The sequence below is a fragment of the Protopterus annectens genome, chromosome 8.part0 (assembly GCF_019279795.1).
Source record: "Protopterus annectens isolate FY-2018-M chromosome 8.part0, PAN1.0, whole genome shotgun sequence".
NCBI classification, from domain to species: domain Eukaryota; kingdom Metazoa; phylum Chordata; order Ceratodontiformes; family Protopteridae; genus Protopterus; species Protopterus annectens.
This window is the reverse complement of record NC_056741.1, coordinates 1,380,892,891-1,380,911,050: the sequence shown is the minus strand read 5'-3', so window position 1 is coordinate 1,380,911,050 and position 18,160 is coordinate 1,380,892,891. Positions and strand designations below refer to the sequence as shown.

At 41.6% G+C, this 18,160-nt stretch overlaps 1 protein-coding gene across 1 annotated transcript in view; it reads left to right on the top strand.

The window, feature by feature from the left end:
• Positions 1–18,160, top strand: part of SIDT2 (SID1 transmembrane family member 2) — a 1,446,738-nt gene that overhangs the window by 802,741 nt on the left and 625,837 nt on the right. The window contains exon 18 of the mRNA XM_044080965.1: positions 37–123. Within this exon, the coding sequence (XP_043936900.1) occupies positions 37–123 (87 nt within the window). The remainder of the gene's footprint in view (positions 1–36; positions 124–18,160) is intronic.

The following is an 18,160-nucleotide window of genomic DNA, read 5'->3' as shown; positions in this document are numbered from 1 at the left end:
TGGGACATTTGCTATTTTTCAATTTTTTTTTTTCAGAGTACAACTGCCCAAGCAGGGACCGTCCTGCACAAAGAGGGATAGGTGGCACCCCTAACTGTAATTTCATTGTACAGATACTTGGAGGTATGAGCTTCAATAACCATTGCAGACACCCCTAGCCCTATCACTCAACTTTCCATCTCTAAAATGTGCAACACTGCCTCTCAGAATATGAAACAAATAGGAAAAATGTGTAATATATACTAATGACTTTAATTAGGAAGATCACAACATGGTTCTTAACTGTATTTCATGCATAAAAAGTGATAATTTAATGAATTAATATCATTCAGTAGTATTTACCATGGGTATTTATTGAAAACTGCTTAACAAAGAAGGTTTCAGATTCTGTCACAGTTTCTTAATGCTGGGTGCTACTTAAGTTCTTCATAGAAGAAAGAACAAAGAGTGATGGAGTGTTTATTATCTGTAAGGCCCACATTACTGGCCTCAGGAAGGTTGAACCCAGGATACTGCCCTTTTCATGGAGAGAGGAAACCAAGTTCAAGGTAGCAAAGGAATAGCTACATAAGTTTTATAGTCACCAGTAAAATCTGCTGCAAAAGGAGAATCTCCAACTTAAATCAGTCTTAAAAGGAACACTATGAGCAAAAAGTGGGGAAAGGGGTTAGTGTCTGTGTATTTAGGGAAGGTCTGTGTGTGTGTGTTTATGTATGTACTTTATGTACATGTCTACAAACATGATATACAGACGTGCACATAACATGTTTGATTTTGACTTTGTTGAACATGTAATTTTCCAGAATTTCATCAGTCTGTTCAGTTGGAGCATTTGATGGTTAGCAGTGTAAGTGAATGAAGTTTCCTATTCAGTTTCACTGCTAACTTGTGGCATGACAGATTGACAGACAGTTGGGTAAGGGAATTTGTCATTTTCTGCATTGTTGTGTAATCTTGGAATTGGTATGTTAAAAGTAGCTTAGGGTGTTGAGTTCATGGGATTGCCCAACTGCAATAAAGCTGTTTTTAGTAGTTTTGTTATGTTTTACATTGTTTGATTGGTTCGAGGGAATGTAAGTGTTTGTGTGCATATATATCAAAAATAAAAATGTCAGACCAGCAAACTAATAGGCCAGTTGTTCTTTATTCCACAGCCTCAGAAAACAGACCAGTTTTACTCATTTGAGCTTCATCAGAGTACATTAAAAAAAGACATGATTTCAAGCTGAAAATCCAAAGTCAAGTGATTACATTTCTTCTTCTTTCGGCTTTCCCCATTAGGGGTTGCCAACAGCAAAACAACGGTCCACAGAACAATTGGCAGTGGAGTTTTATGGTGTGAAGTTGCCAGCCTTCCACAGAAGACACACACACACACACACACACACACACACACACACACACACACCTAGGGCTAGTTTAGTGTGTCCAGTCCCACCTGCAGCATGTCTTTGGGATGTGGGAGGAAATGCACGCAACTGCAGAGAGGACTGCAGACTCTGCACAGAAGGCACCCCAGTAGAGAATTGAGCGGGAGAACCTCTTGCTTTGACATGGCTATGCAAGTGATTACATTTATGCAGTCAAAAATTCCTGCTTTAATATAAAGCTCTTCTGAAAATATCTCTCTCATTTTTTTTATTTTATTTTCTCTTTCACGTAAGCTGTTAGCAAAATTTTTCTTTGCTTACTTCCTACTTCAACGTTTACTAAATATATATGTATACTTGATGTCTACAGGTGGTCATTTAATCAGGGTTTGTTAAGAGCCTCTGTGTTTATCGTCTCTTTTCTTTGGTGTTTAGATCTCTCTATGAAGATTCCTTGTTAAAATTTTAAACCAAACTTTATCTGTCTCAGTGGAAAGAGAATTAGCCCCCAGGTGCTCAAATAAATGTTTAAAAGGGTCATCTGATGTCAATTTTCATTTATTCCTCAACATTTGGGCTTGGATTTGACACTCTGATTTGACTCTGCCGTTACTCCAGCTCATGGTGACCAGCAAACTCTAAAGCTCCTTTCCTACCCACAGTGCACCAAGCCTAACTCCTGTCAGATCTCGTTTGCCACTTTCGTGACCAGACATGGTTGACAACTTCTTTCGAGCATTGGTATTTAGATAAATGAGTTTTCTTGAAAATGTATTCTTAATCGCTATTAGTAAACTTCCCTGTCAAATAATTTGTTTTGATGCACTTCAGTTTTGCTTTCTATAAATATGCTCACGAGTGTGTTCTTACTGCCATTGTTGGTAGACATTACCTAACCCTGTATATCTTTCTGACTTAGAAAGAAAAAAATCCTTGCTAGCCTTTTTCTGTACCTTTTCTCTCTCTAGTGGCAGTGTTTAGTTAACAGCCTACAAGGCTGTTATTTTGGTTTCAGCAGGAGGTAGGCCAGCTGTTTCAGACACTAAATGTATTGGGAGATGGAGGATGAGCAAAAATATAAATGAAGAAGCAATTAATAGTATTCGGAAAACAGGCACTAGCAATTTGGATGCAAACAACATTAACAATGTGAACTTTAATTGTTTATATCCGATGGGTGGGGTGTTAATAAATTCTCTGGTAACAAAAATCTGTTTGAAGAGTTAATGGACAGAAGTTTTAAGGTCAAGTCTGCAGACAATAACACAGATGTGGTGGACAATACTGATGCAGACCATAATACTGTGAATTCTCTAAAGGAATTAATTCATAAATTAGAGAAAATAATAACTAAAGTTAAAACACTCCAAATTGAAAAGGCATATTTAAAGAAATGTTTAGAATTGCAAATTGTGCCACTGGGACATTGGATTTATAGATTTTCCTTTGGCATATTGTATGATGAACAGTGAATTGTATGATGTACAATGAAACGGTGAGAATGTTCAACCGGTATGGATGCGAGTTAATGGAGAAGATTATTAAATTTAATTGCAGTAGAATAAGTGTATTAACAAAGGAAGCAGTCAAGTTGAATAGGGATATTAGAAATTATTTTTTTGACAGATGGGAAGTATTTTGTACTAAAACTCTTAACAGACATAGAAAAAAGATGTAATGAAATGGTTTTGAGGAAACAGAGAAAAGTAGAGAGGGATTTGAAACAATATGAAAAACATGAGGCTTATCCAATGACAGTAAAAGAAATGGGGAACTGGGTAATAGGAATGAAGAAATAATCTGTAAGCAAGGGAATCATTTTCAGGATTTTCAGTACACTTGAACCCCCCCCCCCCCGGGAGGGAGAGAGTGATTAGTCGAGAAGACAGCAAATGCAAACAGGGGTGTTATGGGGGTTACAAAGAGAATTGGAGAAAAAGAATTTCAACAAAAGGAAGTATTGGGAAGAGAGGAGACTGCTGTATTGACTGGTTCAACATTTATAAGTTTACCGATAGGAATATTACTGAAGAATACTGTGGTCTTTTTAACAAAGGATTTAAGTTTGTACCAAACAGAAATTTTGATATAGTGGATGCCATAACAGAAACAGTTTTTTAATAAGAAACCTACATTAGCTGTATATTTTAAGAATAGGGATTAAGACAGAGCAAGCTTTGTTTATTTGAAGGAATTTATAACAAAGAAAAGCACATTCAACCCCCAATTGCACCCTATGTTAAACATTTTGGAAAAAGCAATTATAGATGATTTGCATCAACTAAAGGTGAGGACTAAGGATATAAAAAACTTTTATAGTAACGTAAATAAAAAGGAAAAGCAAGTGTGTTCGTATAATGAAGCCAGGTAAAAGGGGAGGGATTGTGCTCTTCAGTGTCATAGACTATAATAGAACTATGTATGAGATTTTGAATAATACAGACAGTTATTTACTGTATTATTGAGCAAGGTAAATATTGCCTATGGTAGAATAAATTAATTTTTGGAAGAATATTTAATTAAGCAAAAGATTGCAATTGAAACTTATGAAGGGACGGTAGATGTTCTTCGTGTTTCACTGTTGCAGTCATTACATTTGGGTTGTCTGCCTGCAGGTAGCCCTCAGCCGGCCTGAATAACAGAGTCTTGGATTCCTGCATCGGATGCTGTCTCTTCTTCCATGACGTCAGGTTGTCAGGGGTATAAAACATGCAGCCGACACCATTACATCAGTCTTTCTTGCGCAGTGCCCGAAGCAGAAGCAGTTCGCAAGTGCCGGTCGGCTGAGTCCTGAAATTATCGTTTTCGAGTTTCAGAACCAAAGTCTTCAAAAAAGCTAAGTAACCCATTGGGGATCCTTTTTCTTGCTCTTAAACCGATGTCAGTAAAAGTTATCAATTGTCTTAACTGTGGAAAGCAAATACCTCATAAAGATTTTAATTCGTACTGTATTCCTTGCTTAGGCCCAGACCACAACGTCCCTCTCTGTCAGTTTTGTGCCTTATTCAACCCCCGAACTATTCGTCATCTGCCTATTTTTTCAGCAAATTATTTTGGTGCTCTGTTTAACTATCCAGAAATGGCTTCGGTAAGCCACCCGACTACCGATATTCCGAAAAAACGTAAAGATAAAGACAGAAACAGATTGCATAGGTCAAAAACTGCCGAGGACGCTTCCATTAAGCTAGTCGCCAGTTCGCCGGTACTCAGTGAGGTGTTTCGCAGCCCCTGATACTTTCCACTTCAGATTCGCAGGCCTCTATTGAGACCCATTCTGTATGCCTCGAGATGCTTCGACTATGGAGCCTGCAGATGTCTCTACCTTGGATGGGTCCGGAGCCGCTGTGCAGGCACCGGCATCTGAGGGTGTATTCAGCCCTACAGACTTGCATTTCAAACCGATGTCATCTTCTTCATCAAGGCCTAAAACACGGCCCACACTTAGAAAACCGATGTCCAAACCACATGGTCAGGCCCATATGCCTAAAAAACAAATGCATAGAATGGCTGAAGACCTTATTTCTTAAATTAGGGGAAGCCAGCCTTCCCCCTCTAAGAGACCTAGAACTGATTTTCTTTCTGATTCTTCTGATCAGGATTCTGAAATTTCTGTTTCTTCTGATTACCAGGATTTGCCCTTATCTACCTGTGAGGATTCTGATGCAGAGGATTTCATTCCCTCTGCTTTCCCTCCAGAAGATTTTTCTTTCGGTGAAACCTTGCACACTCTTAGGGAGCATTTCTGCTGGGAAAGCCAGGATTACTCTGACTCCAAAAAGAGACTTAGGGAATTCTTACTCCTCCCTCAACACAGGCCGTTAGCTATCCTTCCTGTCCTGGACATTGTAGATGATGCCTTCTTGGAATCTAGCCTGGCCCCAGACACTTTACCTCCTGCTCCCAGAAAACCTGACTGGTATTACAGAATACCAGACTCTGACAAGTTCCTCTTCAAGAATCTTACTGCAGACCCATAGACCATTTCCCAAGGACCAAGGCTACTACTGCCAAAAACCCTACCCCCTCTGATGGAGATTCCAGGGCCTTGGACAGATGGGATAAGAAGGTATACACTTCGGCTACTTTGGCTATTAGGGTCTTAAATTGCCAGTTTCATATGTTAAAGTATCAGCAGCATATTATGGGACTACTTAAACAGAAAATTATTTTGATTTCTGACTGCTGAACATAAAGAATTACAGGATTTAATGCATTCTGCTGAACAAGTTGGTAAACATATTTTGCAATGTGGTTTTGACTCTTTAGAAGCATCTTGCAGGGCTGCTGTCACTGGGTCTGTACTTAGAAGGCATGCTTGGCTTAAGGAGCAAAACTTGCCAGATCATGTTAAATCTAAATTACTGGATGTTCCCTTAAACCAAGACCGCCTGTTTGGCAGTAAAGCAGAAGTCCTTAAAAAGATGGAGGAAAAAGCTAAATCTATGCAAACTGTTAAAGATTTCCTGCAGGTACAGCCTCCCAGATTTAGTAGGAATTAACCTTCTAATAATTTGTCCTTTCCAGTCTCTTCCAGGCCTTCTCAGTCCAAACCCAGGAGCAGCAGACCACCTAGACTACAGTCTCAAGGTACACACAGCCTATGCAGTGGGGGGCTCCCACTTCCAAAGCTGGAAGTAGTAAGACACCCCCCTATGGAAAAATGTCACAATGACTTAACCTTAACCCTTCCAAGCCTTGCTCAACTGCTTGCTCCCTTAGGGGGAAAGATCACCCTGCATGCAAAAAACTGGGAACTCATTACCCAGGACAAATGGGTTTTAAATATAGTTTTCCAAGGATACAGATTCCACTTCCACACCTTACCAACCCCAAACGGTTGGCCAGACCTACCGCCAAATCAGTGGGCAGAGGCTCAACAACAGGCTCTCTCTCTTCTAAGTATCAGGGCTAGTCAACCTGTCCTAGCAGAAGAAAGGGGACAAGGTTTTTACTCAAGACTTTTCCTGGTACCCATAAAAGACCGCTCTTGGCGTCCTATCCTAGACCTCTCTATACTGAACACCTTTTTGGTAATCCCAAAATTCAAAATGCTAACACTTCAATAGCTGCTTCCTATGCTAGGCAAAGATGCCTGGTTTGCAATCTTAGACTTAAAGGAAGCTTACCTGCACATTCCAGTAAGGGAATCTTGCAGGAAATACCCATGCTTCAGAGCAGGCTCCATGCACTATCAGTTCTCTGCACTTCCCTTTTGCTTATCTACTGTGCCCAGGATATTCACAAAGTGTCTATCTCCAGTAATTACATTTTGCAGGCAATTAAATATTCAAATATACCCATACCTGGACGATTGTCTAATTCAGGCAGAAAGCCAGGACATGCTACTAAAACATATGGCATTTGTAAAGAAACTTCTAACCTTGCTGGGGTACACCATAAATGAAAATAAATCTCATCTAGTAGCCTGCCAACAAGTTGTATTCCTGGGAGCAAGCTTGAACACAACTTCCCAGATGGCTTACCTCACGCCAGAGAAACAAGTTTATTTGACAGCCTACTTCAAACTACTGGCCGCAAAGACCCAGTTATCTGCAAGGAAAATCATGCAAGCCCTGGGGTTCATGACCTCTTGCATTCTACTAATTCCATATGCAAGACTGCATATGAGGAAACTACAATGGTATCTAAAAAGCCTATGGTGTCCACATTCTCAGGACCTGGAATCATTGATTCCTATCATTCCTTGTATAAAGACAGAGGCCCTTTGGTGGGCAGAGGCCTGCCACCTAAACAAGGGGCTCCCTTTCAGTCTACCCCTGCTGCCCAAACCCTGACTACAGATGTAGCAGACTATGCATGGGGGGCTCACTTGGCAGGGCGGTGCATTTAGGGCAAATGGAACCCGAGTCAGATGCACCTGCATATCAACCAAAAAGAAATGTTAGCTGTACAGAACTCCCTGACAACCTTCAAAGACCATAACTTCCAGGACAATTATTGGTAAAGACAGACACCACCACAGTTATGTAGTACATAAACAAGTGGGGGGGGGACCCACTCGTACCCTCTCTGCAGACTAGCCATGGCTCTGTGGAACACAGCCTTGAGCTACCAAGTGCACCTACAAGCTCAGTTCCTGCCAGGCAAGCTAAATTCACTGGCAGATGACCTAAGCAGAAATCTCATGGACCCACATGAATGGAAACTGGAACCAAAAATATTCAACCTCTTGAGGAACAAATGGGGGTTCCAGAGATGGACCTGTTTGCCTCCCCTCAGAACTACCATTTGGACAAATTCTGCACAAGGACTCCCCACAGTCAAGCTTGGAAAGTGGATGCCCTGTCCTTTACCTGAGAAAGCCTCTTAGTTTATGCCTTTCCCCCTCTGCCTGTCCTCTCAAAGGTTCTGCTAAAGATCAAACAGGACAAACCAAGGACAATACTGATTGCACCAGGCTGGCCTCGCCAGCACTGGTACCCCCTCTTGTGCAGTATGGTACTGCTGGATCCATGGCACCTACCTCAGACACCTTCCCTGCTGTCCCAGCAGGTGGGCCAGATTCTGCACACTCAGCTTCAAACCCTGAACCTTGCAGCTTGGCTAATTCCTTGAGCTCTCCAATAGCATCCCTCAGTAAGCAGGTGCTAGATGTCATTCTGTAAGCAAGGAGACCTAGTACTAGAAAATCGTATGCTGAAAAATGGAAAAGATACTGTTCCTGGAGCCAAACTCCGGGGATGGCCACTATGGTGCCCAGCTTACCTCATATTCTTCAGTACTTAACAGAAATGCTCCACAGGGGACTAACCTTCTCGTCAAGCCTCTGCCATTTCAGCACATTATAATACTGAACCACCCCTCTTCTCTCACCCCCTGTTAAAGCAATTCCTCAGAGGGGCTAAACATTTAAGACCCCCAGGCAAGCCCCTACTCCAGCCTGGGATCTTAAACTTTGTATTGGAAAAGCTCACTCTCTCTCCATTTGAACCAGCTGCAACTGCAGAGATGAAATTCCTTTCTTGGAAAACAGTGTTCCTTCTAGCCATCACTTCAGTAAGAAGAGTGTCCGAATTACAGGCCCTTATGGCAGTGGAGCCCTTCATTATCTTCCATGCAGACAGGGTTTCCCTCAGGACAAATCCTTCCTTTATGCCCAACGTGCTCTCTAGTGTGGCCATAAATCAGTCCATTCATTTGTCTATCTTTTTCCTGAATCCACAAAACAAAGGAGAGAATACTGCACTCTTTGGACATGCACAGACAACTTAGATTTTATTTGGACAGGACTAAGCCTGTCAGAAAATCAGAACAGCTGCTAGTTGGCTTTTCTGCAGGGGCAGAGGGGAAGGCCATTTCAAAGCAAATCATTTCTAAATGGATAGCCCATTGCAGTCTTTTCTGCTATAAGCACCATGGAAAACCTTACCCCACAGGGGATTAGATCACATTTCACTAGGGCTGCATCTACCTCTACAGCCTTTCTCAGAGGAGTCCTTACCAGGGACATCCTACAAGCTGCTACCTGGAGCTCTGTACATACCTTCACCAAGCATTACCACATGCTTATTTTTTTCCAAATCCAGAGCTGGTTTTGCCACTGCAGTTTTGCAGGGCTTAAGAGCTGGCCCTAATGCTCTCTAACATGTTCTTGTGTTTCACTGTTGCAGTCATTACATTTGGGTAATCTGCTGGCAGGTTGCCCTCAGTCGGCCTGAATTCCAAAGTCTTGGGTCCTGCATCAGTTGCTGTCTTCTCTTCCATGACGTCAGGTCATCAGGGGTATAAAACATGCAGCCGACGCCATTTTCTTTAGTCTTTCTTGCCACACGGTGCCCGAAGCAGAAGCATTTCGCAAGTGCTGGTCGGCCGACTACTGAAATATTCGAGTTTGAGTTTCAGAACCGAAGTCTTCACTAAAGCTAAGTACCCCATTGGGGAAACTTTTTTCTTGCTTTTTACCGATGTCAGAAAAAGTTAATAATTGTATTACTTGTGGGAAGCAAATGCCTCATAAGGATTTCCATTTATACTGTATTCCTTGCCTAGGCCCTGATCACAACGTGCCTGGCTGTCTGTTTTGTGCTAGATTTAACCATGGCACTATTAAGTGTCAGTATATTTTTGCATCTAAGTATTTTGGAAACAGATCTAACTACTCAGAAATGTCGTCGGGTAGCAATCCGACTACCACAGTACATAAAAAACGCAAAGAAAAGGACAGAGAAAGGCAGTCAAGATCCAAAACTGATGATGACGCTTCTCCTAAGTACTAAGAAACAGCAACTAAACACACCAAAACTTTATGTAGCAAAGCTTTTGGGAATACACCCTTCATCAGTACACATTAAGCAGTTAATTTACAGAACTTTAAATAGAGGAATCAATTAATCACATGGTGTAGCCAGCCTAGTTATTTAAAAAGATATAACTTGTTATTAAATTACACTACATAAACATTTCTAAATAGCATAGATTAACTTGAAATACATGACTACATATCTTAACTTAAAACCATTATCCAAATAAATATACTCTATCAGAATGTAGATATTGTTTAAAAATATTATATCAAAGTCTTTCTCTTTGCTTTTTCAATAAGACTGGTTTAAGGCTATAACAGCATTATTTAAGCCTGGTTTCACATCTGCCTGTAACCTGATTATCCACTCATATTCTTTTAATTCCAACATATTATTCATATCACCCTTCCTCACTCCCATTTCTACATGCGACATAACTCTGAAACTAAATTTATGACTTTCTCCCTTTTCTATAATACGTTTACTTAGAGCATTTGTTAGTAACTTCTTTCTTATTTCTGACTTGTGCTCTATAATTCTATCCTTCAGTCTCCGTGTAGATGTCCTTCAAGAATGCAACTGCAGTCATAACATGTGGGTTGTCCTGCCTCAGGCAGCCTTCGGTCGGCCGGATTCCAAAGTCTGGGTCCGACGTCGGCTGATGTCGCATTTCTCTCCGACGTCAGAGTGGCTGGAGTATATAATCATTAGCCGACGCCATTTTCTTCAGTCTTTCTTGCCGCGCGGTGCCTGAAGCAGAAGCGGTTCGCAAGTGCCGGTCGGTCAGCTCCTGTATTCTACGATACCGAAGTCATCAAAAAAGCTAAGTACCCCGTTGGGGACCTTTTCTTGCCTCAGCCGATGTCAGAAATTACTGAAAAAGTTAACAATTGTCTTTTTTGTGGTAAACAAATACCTCATAAGGATTTCCACTCTTACTGCCTCCCTTGCCTGGGCCCAGACCACGACATCTCGGCCTGTGTAGCCTGTGCTCGCTTCAACAAGCGCACTCTCAGGCGCCGAGCGGAGTTCGCTGAAAATTTTTTTCGGCGATAAATTTGCTTACACCATGCCGTCGGATCTTCCAACATCGCAAACTCCCAAAAAGCGAAAAGACCGGGACCGACATCAGCGGCCCGCGTCTACCACCGACTCCACGCCAAAACCTAGCGCGAGTGCTCCGGTTCCCTCTGAGACGGTCTCTCCACCGCTCCGAACCGAAGACACCGCATTACTGACGACTCCGATTCCAGACATTACTCCGACGCCAGTTATAGATTTTCCTCCGGATACCGAAACCGAGGAAATGCCCGAGACCATTGCTGTAGACAAGGTCACTCCTGCACGTGGAGCTGCCAGGCCTCCTATGGCCATGTCTATTAAGGCCTACACTAGGGCTAAGGCAGCCAGCAAAACAAAGCATATTACTTCTAAATCCTTACCTCAGCCGACTCCGGAGACACAAATTATGTCCATGGCTGCTGATTTAATTTCCATGATTAGAGGTTCACAGGCCCATCCTGAGAGAGCATCCCAGCCTCCTCCTGATAAAGGCCCGGGTTGAACCCTCTGACCCTACTCCTTCAGATGAAGATTCTGAGGGCTCTGTCCACTCTGATAGCCAGGAAGAGCTCTTCCAGACCTATGAGGACTCGGATGCAGAAGATTCCATACCTTGGCCTCCCTCCTGAGGATATTTCTTTTGGGGAAATTCTGCACACCATGAGGGAACATTTCAAGTGGCAGGGCCAGGAATATTCTGATTCCAGGAGCGCCTTAGGACTTTCCTTAAGAAGCCTCAGCACAGGCCCTTAGCTATTCCTCCTGTACTTGATGTTCTGGATGATTTGTATTCTGATTCTAGTGCTACCCTGATTCTCTCCTCCTGCTCCAGCCAAGCCAGACAGGTATTACAGGGTCCCAGAAACTCATTCCCATTTATTCAGGGCCCATACTGTTGATTTGGAAACTATTTCACAGGGGTCTAAAGGAGTTTCAGCCGCCACCTCAAAAAATCCTTTGCCCTCCAACAGGGAAGCAAGGTCATTAGAGAGATGGGGTAAAAAGGTTTACACATCCACTACCTTATCTATGAGAGCTTTAAATTGCCTTTTTCATATGTACCAATATCAGGATTATCTCTTAGAAGATTTACAAAAAGCATTAGCTTCTCCTGATCCTTTAGACAGGAAGACTTTGCAGGAAGCTGTACATAACACTCAGCAAGTTAGCAATCACTTCCTGCAGTGTGGATATGATGCACTGGAAGCTTCATGTAGGGCAGCTATGACAGGGGCAGTGATGCGTAGACATGCTTGGTTAAAAGATCAACCTCTACCAGATCATGTAAAAGCAAAACTTCTGGATGCACCTTTGGAAAAGAACAAGCTTTTTGGTGCAAATGCTAAGGATGTGTTAAAGACCATCGAAGAAAAGCAAAATCAGTTCAAACCGTAAAGGATTTCCTCCAGGTTCAACCCCCAGATTCAGTAGGAATTGGCCTTCAAAAACTGGTCCTTCCCTAATCCAGAAAAGTTTCAAAGGGGTAAGAACAGACGTGGCCGAGGAAGAGGCCAATACAGAGGCCCTTACAGGGGACGTCAATGGCAGCCAGTAAACCAAAGAGGTGACGCAGGGGTTTCTCCTGCCCAACAACCACAATCTCAATGACTTTCCTCTACTACCGCCTACCAGGGAACAACTAGAAGCTCCTTGGGCGGAAATTATCTCTGTTTGCAGAAAACTGGCACAGACTGACAAAGGACAAATGGATTTTGGACATTATAGATCGAGGGTACAGGTTTAATTTTCATACCTTGCCAAGAAAACAAGGCATGCCAAATCTACCACAACATCAAAGGGCAGAGGCTATCAAGCAAATCACTCTGCTAACTCGAATGAAAGCAATAGAAAGAGTTCCACAACAAGAACAAGAACAGGGGTTTTACTCAAGAGTGTTCCTTGTTCCAAGAAAGGAAACTCAATGGAGACCAATACTGGACTTGTCCGCATTAAACACCTTTCTCATAGTACCAAAGTTCAAAATGTTGACTCTACAGCAACTCCTTCCCATGCTGGGCAAGGAGTCGTGGCTGATTACTCTGGACCTCAAGGAGGCATACCTGCATGTCCCTATCGGACACAGCTGCAGAAGATACCTCAGATTTCTTGCAGGGCCAGAGCATTATCAATTCTCAGCATTGCCATTTGGCTTATCTACTGCGCCCAGAGTGTTTACAAAATGCCTGGCTTCAGTAATTGCTCATTGCAGGCTCCAGGGTATACAAATTTACCCGTACCTGGACGACTGCCTCATACAAGCGGACGACAAATTGATGTTGACAAAAAATCTGGAATATGTCATACGATTACTTCAAGCTCTGGGATACACAGTCAACTTCCAAAAGTCAAGACTGCAGCCATCCCAGCAAATAATCTTCTTAGGATCCAAATTAGACACAGCCTCTCAGATGGCTTACCTGACAGAAGACAAGCAAGAGAAGTTAACTCAATACTTCAAAGGTTTAGCAAAACTCACCCAGATGACTGCAAGGAGATTCCTACAGGCCCTGGGTTACATGGCATCCTGCATTCTACTGGTTCCATTAGCAAAACTACACATGAGAAAGCTTCAATGGTACCTAAAAAGCGTTTGGTCTCAGCACAGCAACAACTTGGAGACAATCATACCACTCATTCCATGCTTACAAAAGGAATTCCTATGGTGGGCCTCGGTGAGCCAGGAAAACACAGGTATGTCATTCAAAAAACCACAGATAACACAGACCATGACTACAGATGCCTCAGACCTCGGATGGGGGCACACATGGAAGGCAGGTGTATACAAGGACAATGGTCTCCAAAGGAAACACATCTGCATATAAATCAAAAGGAAATGCTGGCAGTAATGCATGCTATCGAGGCTTTTCAAAACCAACTCCAGCAAGGTCACTTAATGATACGGACAGACAACACCACTGTGATGTGGTACATAAACAAGCAGGGGCATCCACTCTTACCCCTTTGCAGACTGACAATGCAGCTTTGGGAGAAATCACTGAGTCTAAACATCCAGTTACAATCACAGTTTGTTCCAGGAAAAGACAATGTGTTGGCGGACAGCCTAAGCAGGAATTTCACAGATCCACACGAGTGGAGGTTACATCTGAAGGCTTTCAGACAACTCACTTGACATGGGGCAAGCCAGAAGTGGACCTATTTGCCTCTCACCTCAATCATCTCCTACCAAAATTTTGCACAAGGACATACCATCCAAAGGCTTGGAAAATAGATGCTCTTTCATTCAACTGGAACTCCCTAGCAATCTATGCATTCCCACCTCTGCCACTGATGACCTCAGTATTACTAAAGATCAAAGCAGAGAAGCCCAAGGGAATCATAATAGCTCGGATTGGCCAAGACAACACTGGTACCCACTACTAGAGCATATGTCACACCAGGAGGTGGGCCCTCCCTCAGTGGCCTCTACTTTTGACTCAACACAATTTCGAAACACTGCATCCAAACCTTCAGACTCTGCAGCTAACAGCCTGGGAGATCCCATAAATAACTTCAGCTTATCTCTCCAAGGAAGTTCAGCGGATACTAACAGAGGCTCAAGACCGTCCACCAGAAAGGTCTACTTAGCAAAGTGGAAAAGATTCAGCAATTGGAATACCAGCAAAGGGCATGATGCATCATTACTGAACATCCCACTTATCTTGGAATATTTGGCAGATATGTTACAGAGTGGCCTCTCATATTCTTCAATAAAGATACATGCATCTGCTATTTCAGCTAGATACAACACTGATCCTCCTGTTTTTCTCACCTTACTAAGACAATTCCTCAGGGGAATCAAGAACATTAAGCCACCAAGAAAGGCCCCAGTGCCAGCCTGGGACCTCAATTTTGTCTTAGAAAAACTGACTCTACCTCCTTTTGAGCCAGCAGCTTCAGTTGACTTGCAATTTCTCTCATGGAAAACAGCCTTCCTGTTGGCAATTACCTCAGCAAGAAGGGTTTCGGAACTACAGGCCCTAATGGCAATACCACACTTTATTATTTTCTACAGAGACAGGGTTTCATTAAGGACCAACCCTACCTTTATGCCAAAGGTGGTATCTAGGGTTTCTCTAAATCAAGCCATTCATCTGCCTGCTTTCTTCCCCAATCCTGAGAATAAGGGGGAAAGGCTTTTGCATACCTTGGACATTCATAGACAACTTCGATACTACCTGGACAGAACCAAGGCCAGTAGGAAGTCTGAACAGCTTTTGTAGCTTACGCCCTGCAGTCCAAGGAAAAGCAATTTCAAAACAGACTATTTCTAAATGGATTGGACATTGCATCAGATTCTGTTATTCCTTTCATGGAAAGACTGTTCCAGCCTATGTCAGACCACATTCCACCAGAGCTACAGCCACCTCTACAGCATTTTTAAGAGGTGCCTACAAAGGACATTCTAGAAGCTGCTACATGGAGCTCCGTGCATACATTCTCAAAACACTACAATCTCCCCCTATATTCCAGATCCAGAGCAGGCATTGCTTCAGCAGTCCTGCAGGGTTTGATTGCCACACCATCTCTTTCCTAGAGCATACCTCCTCCCCCAGCTAAGCTATGGTATTCTACCCACATGTTATGACTGCAGTTGCATTCTTGAAGGACATAGTACAGTTTTGTACCTACCATAAATGTAGATGTCCGATAGACATGCAACTGCAGTCGGGTTTTCCCTCCCTCCATACCCCTCTATGCTTAGGGTCCACTCCTATCCCCCTCACTCTTAGCTGGGGATATCAGTTATGGTGTATTTGTTTTATTGCTCATGTATTTGTTTGGAATCTTGTTTTTGTCTTCCAATTTGATTACAGCCTTCCTTGGAGGGCACCTGGCATCTGGGGCAAGAAACACTGAAGAAAATGGCGTTGGCTGATGCTTATATACTCCAGCTGCTCTGACGTCGGAGAGAAATGCGACATCAGCCGACGTCGGACCCAGACTTTGGAATCCGGCTGACCGAGGGCTGCCTGAGGCAGGACAACCCACATGTTATGACTGCAGTTGCATGTCTATCGGGCATCTACATTTATGGTAGGTACAAAACTGTACTTTTTCCCTACATAAAATGAAGCACAGTTATTACAGGTGGCTAAATAGACAATTTGCATTATATTACAATAAGTTAGGGCATTAATACTGTAAGCCTTTTTACTAGTAGGGTGTATAAAACTATGTTCACCCTCATATAGGTCTTCGCAACATGTGCAATTATAGCACTTAACTGTGCCTATTATTTTTCACTTTAACTTATTCAATTGTTTAAAATCTTTATAACAGAGCTTCTGTTTAAGTGTCTCAGAGTTCCTATAGGCATACAGGGGTCTATCTCCCACTATTGATCTAATTTCCGGCATTGCTAACAAAATGGGCCCAATTTTTCTCAATTATATTACATATGACTCTTGTATTTAAATTGTAAGTAGTGAGATATCTCACTTTCTCTTCCCCATTTTTTTGTTTACCGTCACCCTGTAATCCCCCACTAAGTATAGGTTTATACTTGTTAGATCTTTCCTTTACAACATCTTCATATTCCTTATTTATCATATGTTCTAAATAGCCACTATTATAAAAATCCTGTTTCATTTCCTTTACTTGTTCCTCAAATTTAACATCTAGAGTGTTCAGTTTAAAGGACACCAATAGTCTTCTGCAAGAACTGTATAGTTGGTCAATGGGAAATAAAGAAGGAAATTACATTTTTGTAACATTGGATATAACTTTGTTATTTACAGTTATTCCGAACGGGAGAAAAAGGTAATTTTTAATGGTAATAATGGAGTAAATTTGAATGTGAAATTTTATAAACGATTTGTCGATGATTGCTTTTTGTTGTGGGGCGGTAGTAAGATGGAATTAAATGATTTTATAAAGTGTCTTGATGGAACTACGCATTTTTTAAAATTTAAGATGACTGAGTCTGAACTGGGCATAAACTTTTTAGATGTATATGTGTATAAGAATGGTAGCACATTAGAATCTACCATATACAAAAAGGAAGTAGATGCATGTAGGTATCTCAATAGGAAAAGTATGCATGCACCGCATACTTTTAAAGGCATAGTGAAAGCCCAACTAATAAGAGCCAGTAAACTGAACACACTAGATGTTAAATTTGAGGAACAAGTAAAGGAAATGAAACTAGATAGATTAGGTAAAGAAAGACTATACTTTAAATATAGACGAGAAAGGCATATCAATGAGGGCAAATCTGAAGTTTTGGATAATTATCCAAAAACTAAGGTCAGATTTGTTAAGGGGGATCGTGGGACCAAAAATGTTGTCTATTTGGCTAGGTGTTCAGGTTGTCCTGCATTTTATGTGGGAAAAAGAGCATAGGTTACGAAGATGAATTTATGAGCACCAATACAACATTAGTAAAGCTAATGAAAATAGCACCTTATATACACATTCTACAATGTGCCCCCACAGTATAAGAAATGTAAGTTTGCTATTCTGGACAGGATCAGGAAAATCCAAGTGGGAGAGAGAGTAAGGCTATTTTGGAAGCAAGAGATGTGAAGTGGCAAATCAGGCTTAATGCTACACAGTACCTGGGAATCGATGAAACTGTGACTGTGTCCTTTATTAGCTATTAAAGCAGAAATGTTTTAATTAGGGTTCCCAATAGAAACCATGGCACCACTTAGTGGGGGAGGGGGGGAGTAATCGTAGTGCTATCATGTTTTAAGTTTTTTTAGGAATCTCATTCAGTATTTTTAACAAGCATTTTAAGTGGATGAATGGGGATGCACTTAGGAAAATGCAACAGCTTGAAACATATCCTATACAATATTTTTTCCATTTATATATTTATTTTTTTACACATTTTCCTAACATCTTTTGAACATAATATACATGTTTTTTTGTAATCTATGGAGGCACAACATCATTTATTTTGGTTATGACCCATTTTTTGAATTTATTAGGTGAGTTATTCAACTTGAACTGTTTGACAATAAGCTTGTAAAAAGATGTTTACCATCCATGGAAGGGGTTAACATGCTCAAATGATATAAAAAGATTGGGCTTATGAGGTTATATGGATTCTGAAGAAGTCCAGTAATATGGACAAAAGTGCCCCGTCCTAAGTTTTTTATTTAACTATGTTTTTCATTTTTTCTTTATCCCGTTTTTACTGTAAAGAATAAAGAAGTTTGATTTTATAGATTACATTAAGGCTGCTGGCGTTACTATCTGTTTTATGTTGGTGGTTGGAAGTGTTTAGTTAGTTCTTACCAGAGTAGATATCCGATTGTTTAACCTGTGGCTATGTCAGAAAAAGCGTTTAAAAAAATGTGCAAACTGTGGGCACAAGATGCCTTTTATGGATGCTCACTCCCTGTGTGTGTACTGTATGGGGGCCGAGCAATTGGATAAGGAATGTGATATTTGCGGTGGGTTCAACCCAAGATCCTTAATCAAAAGATGAAATTAACATTGAAAGGTCTTTTGCCGACT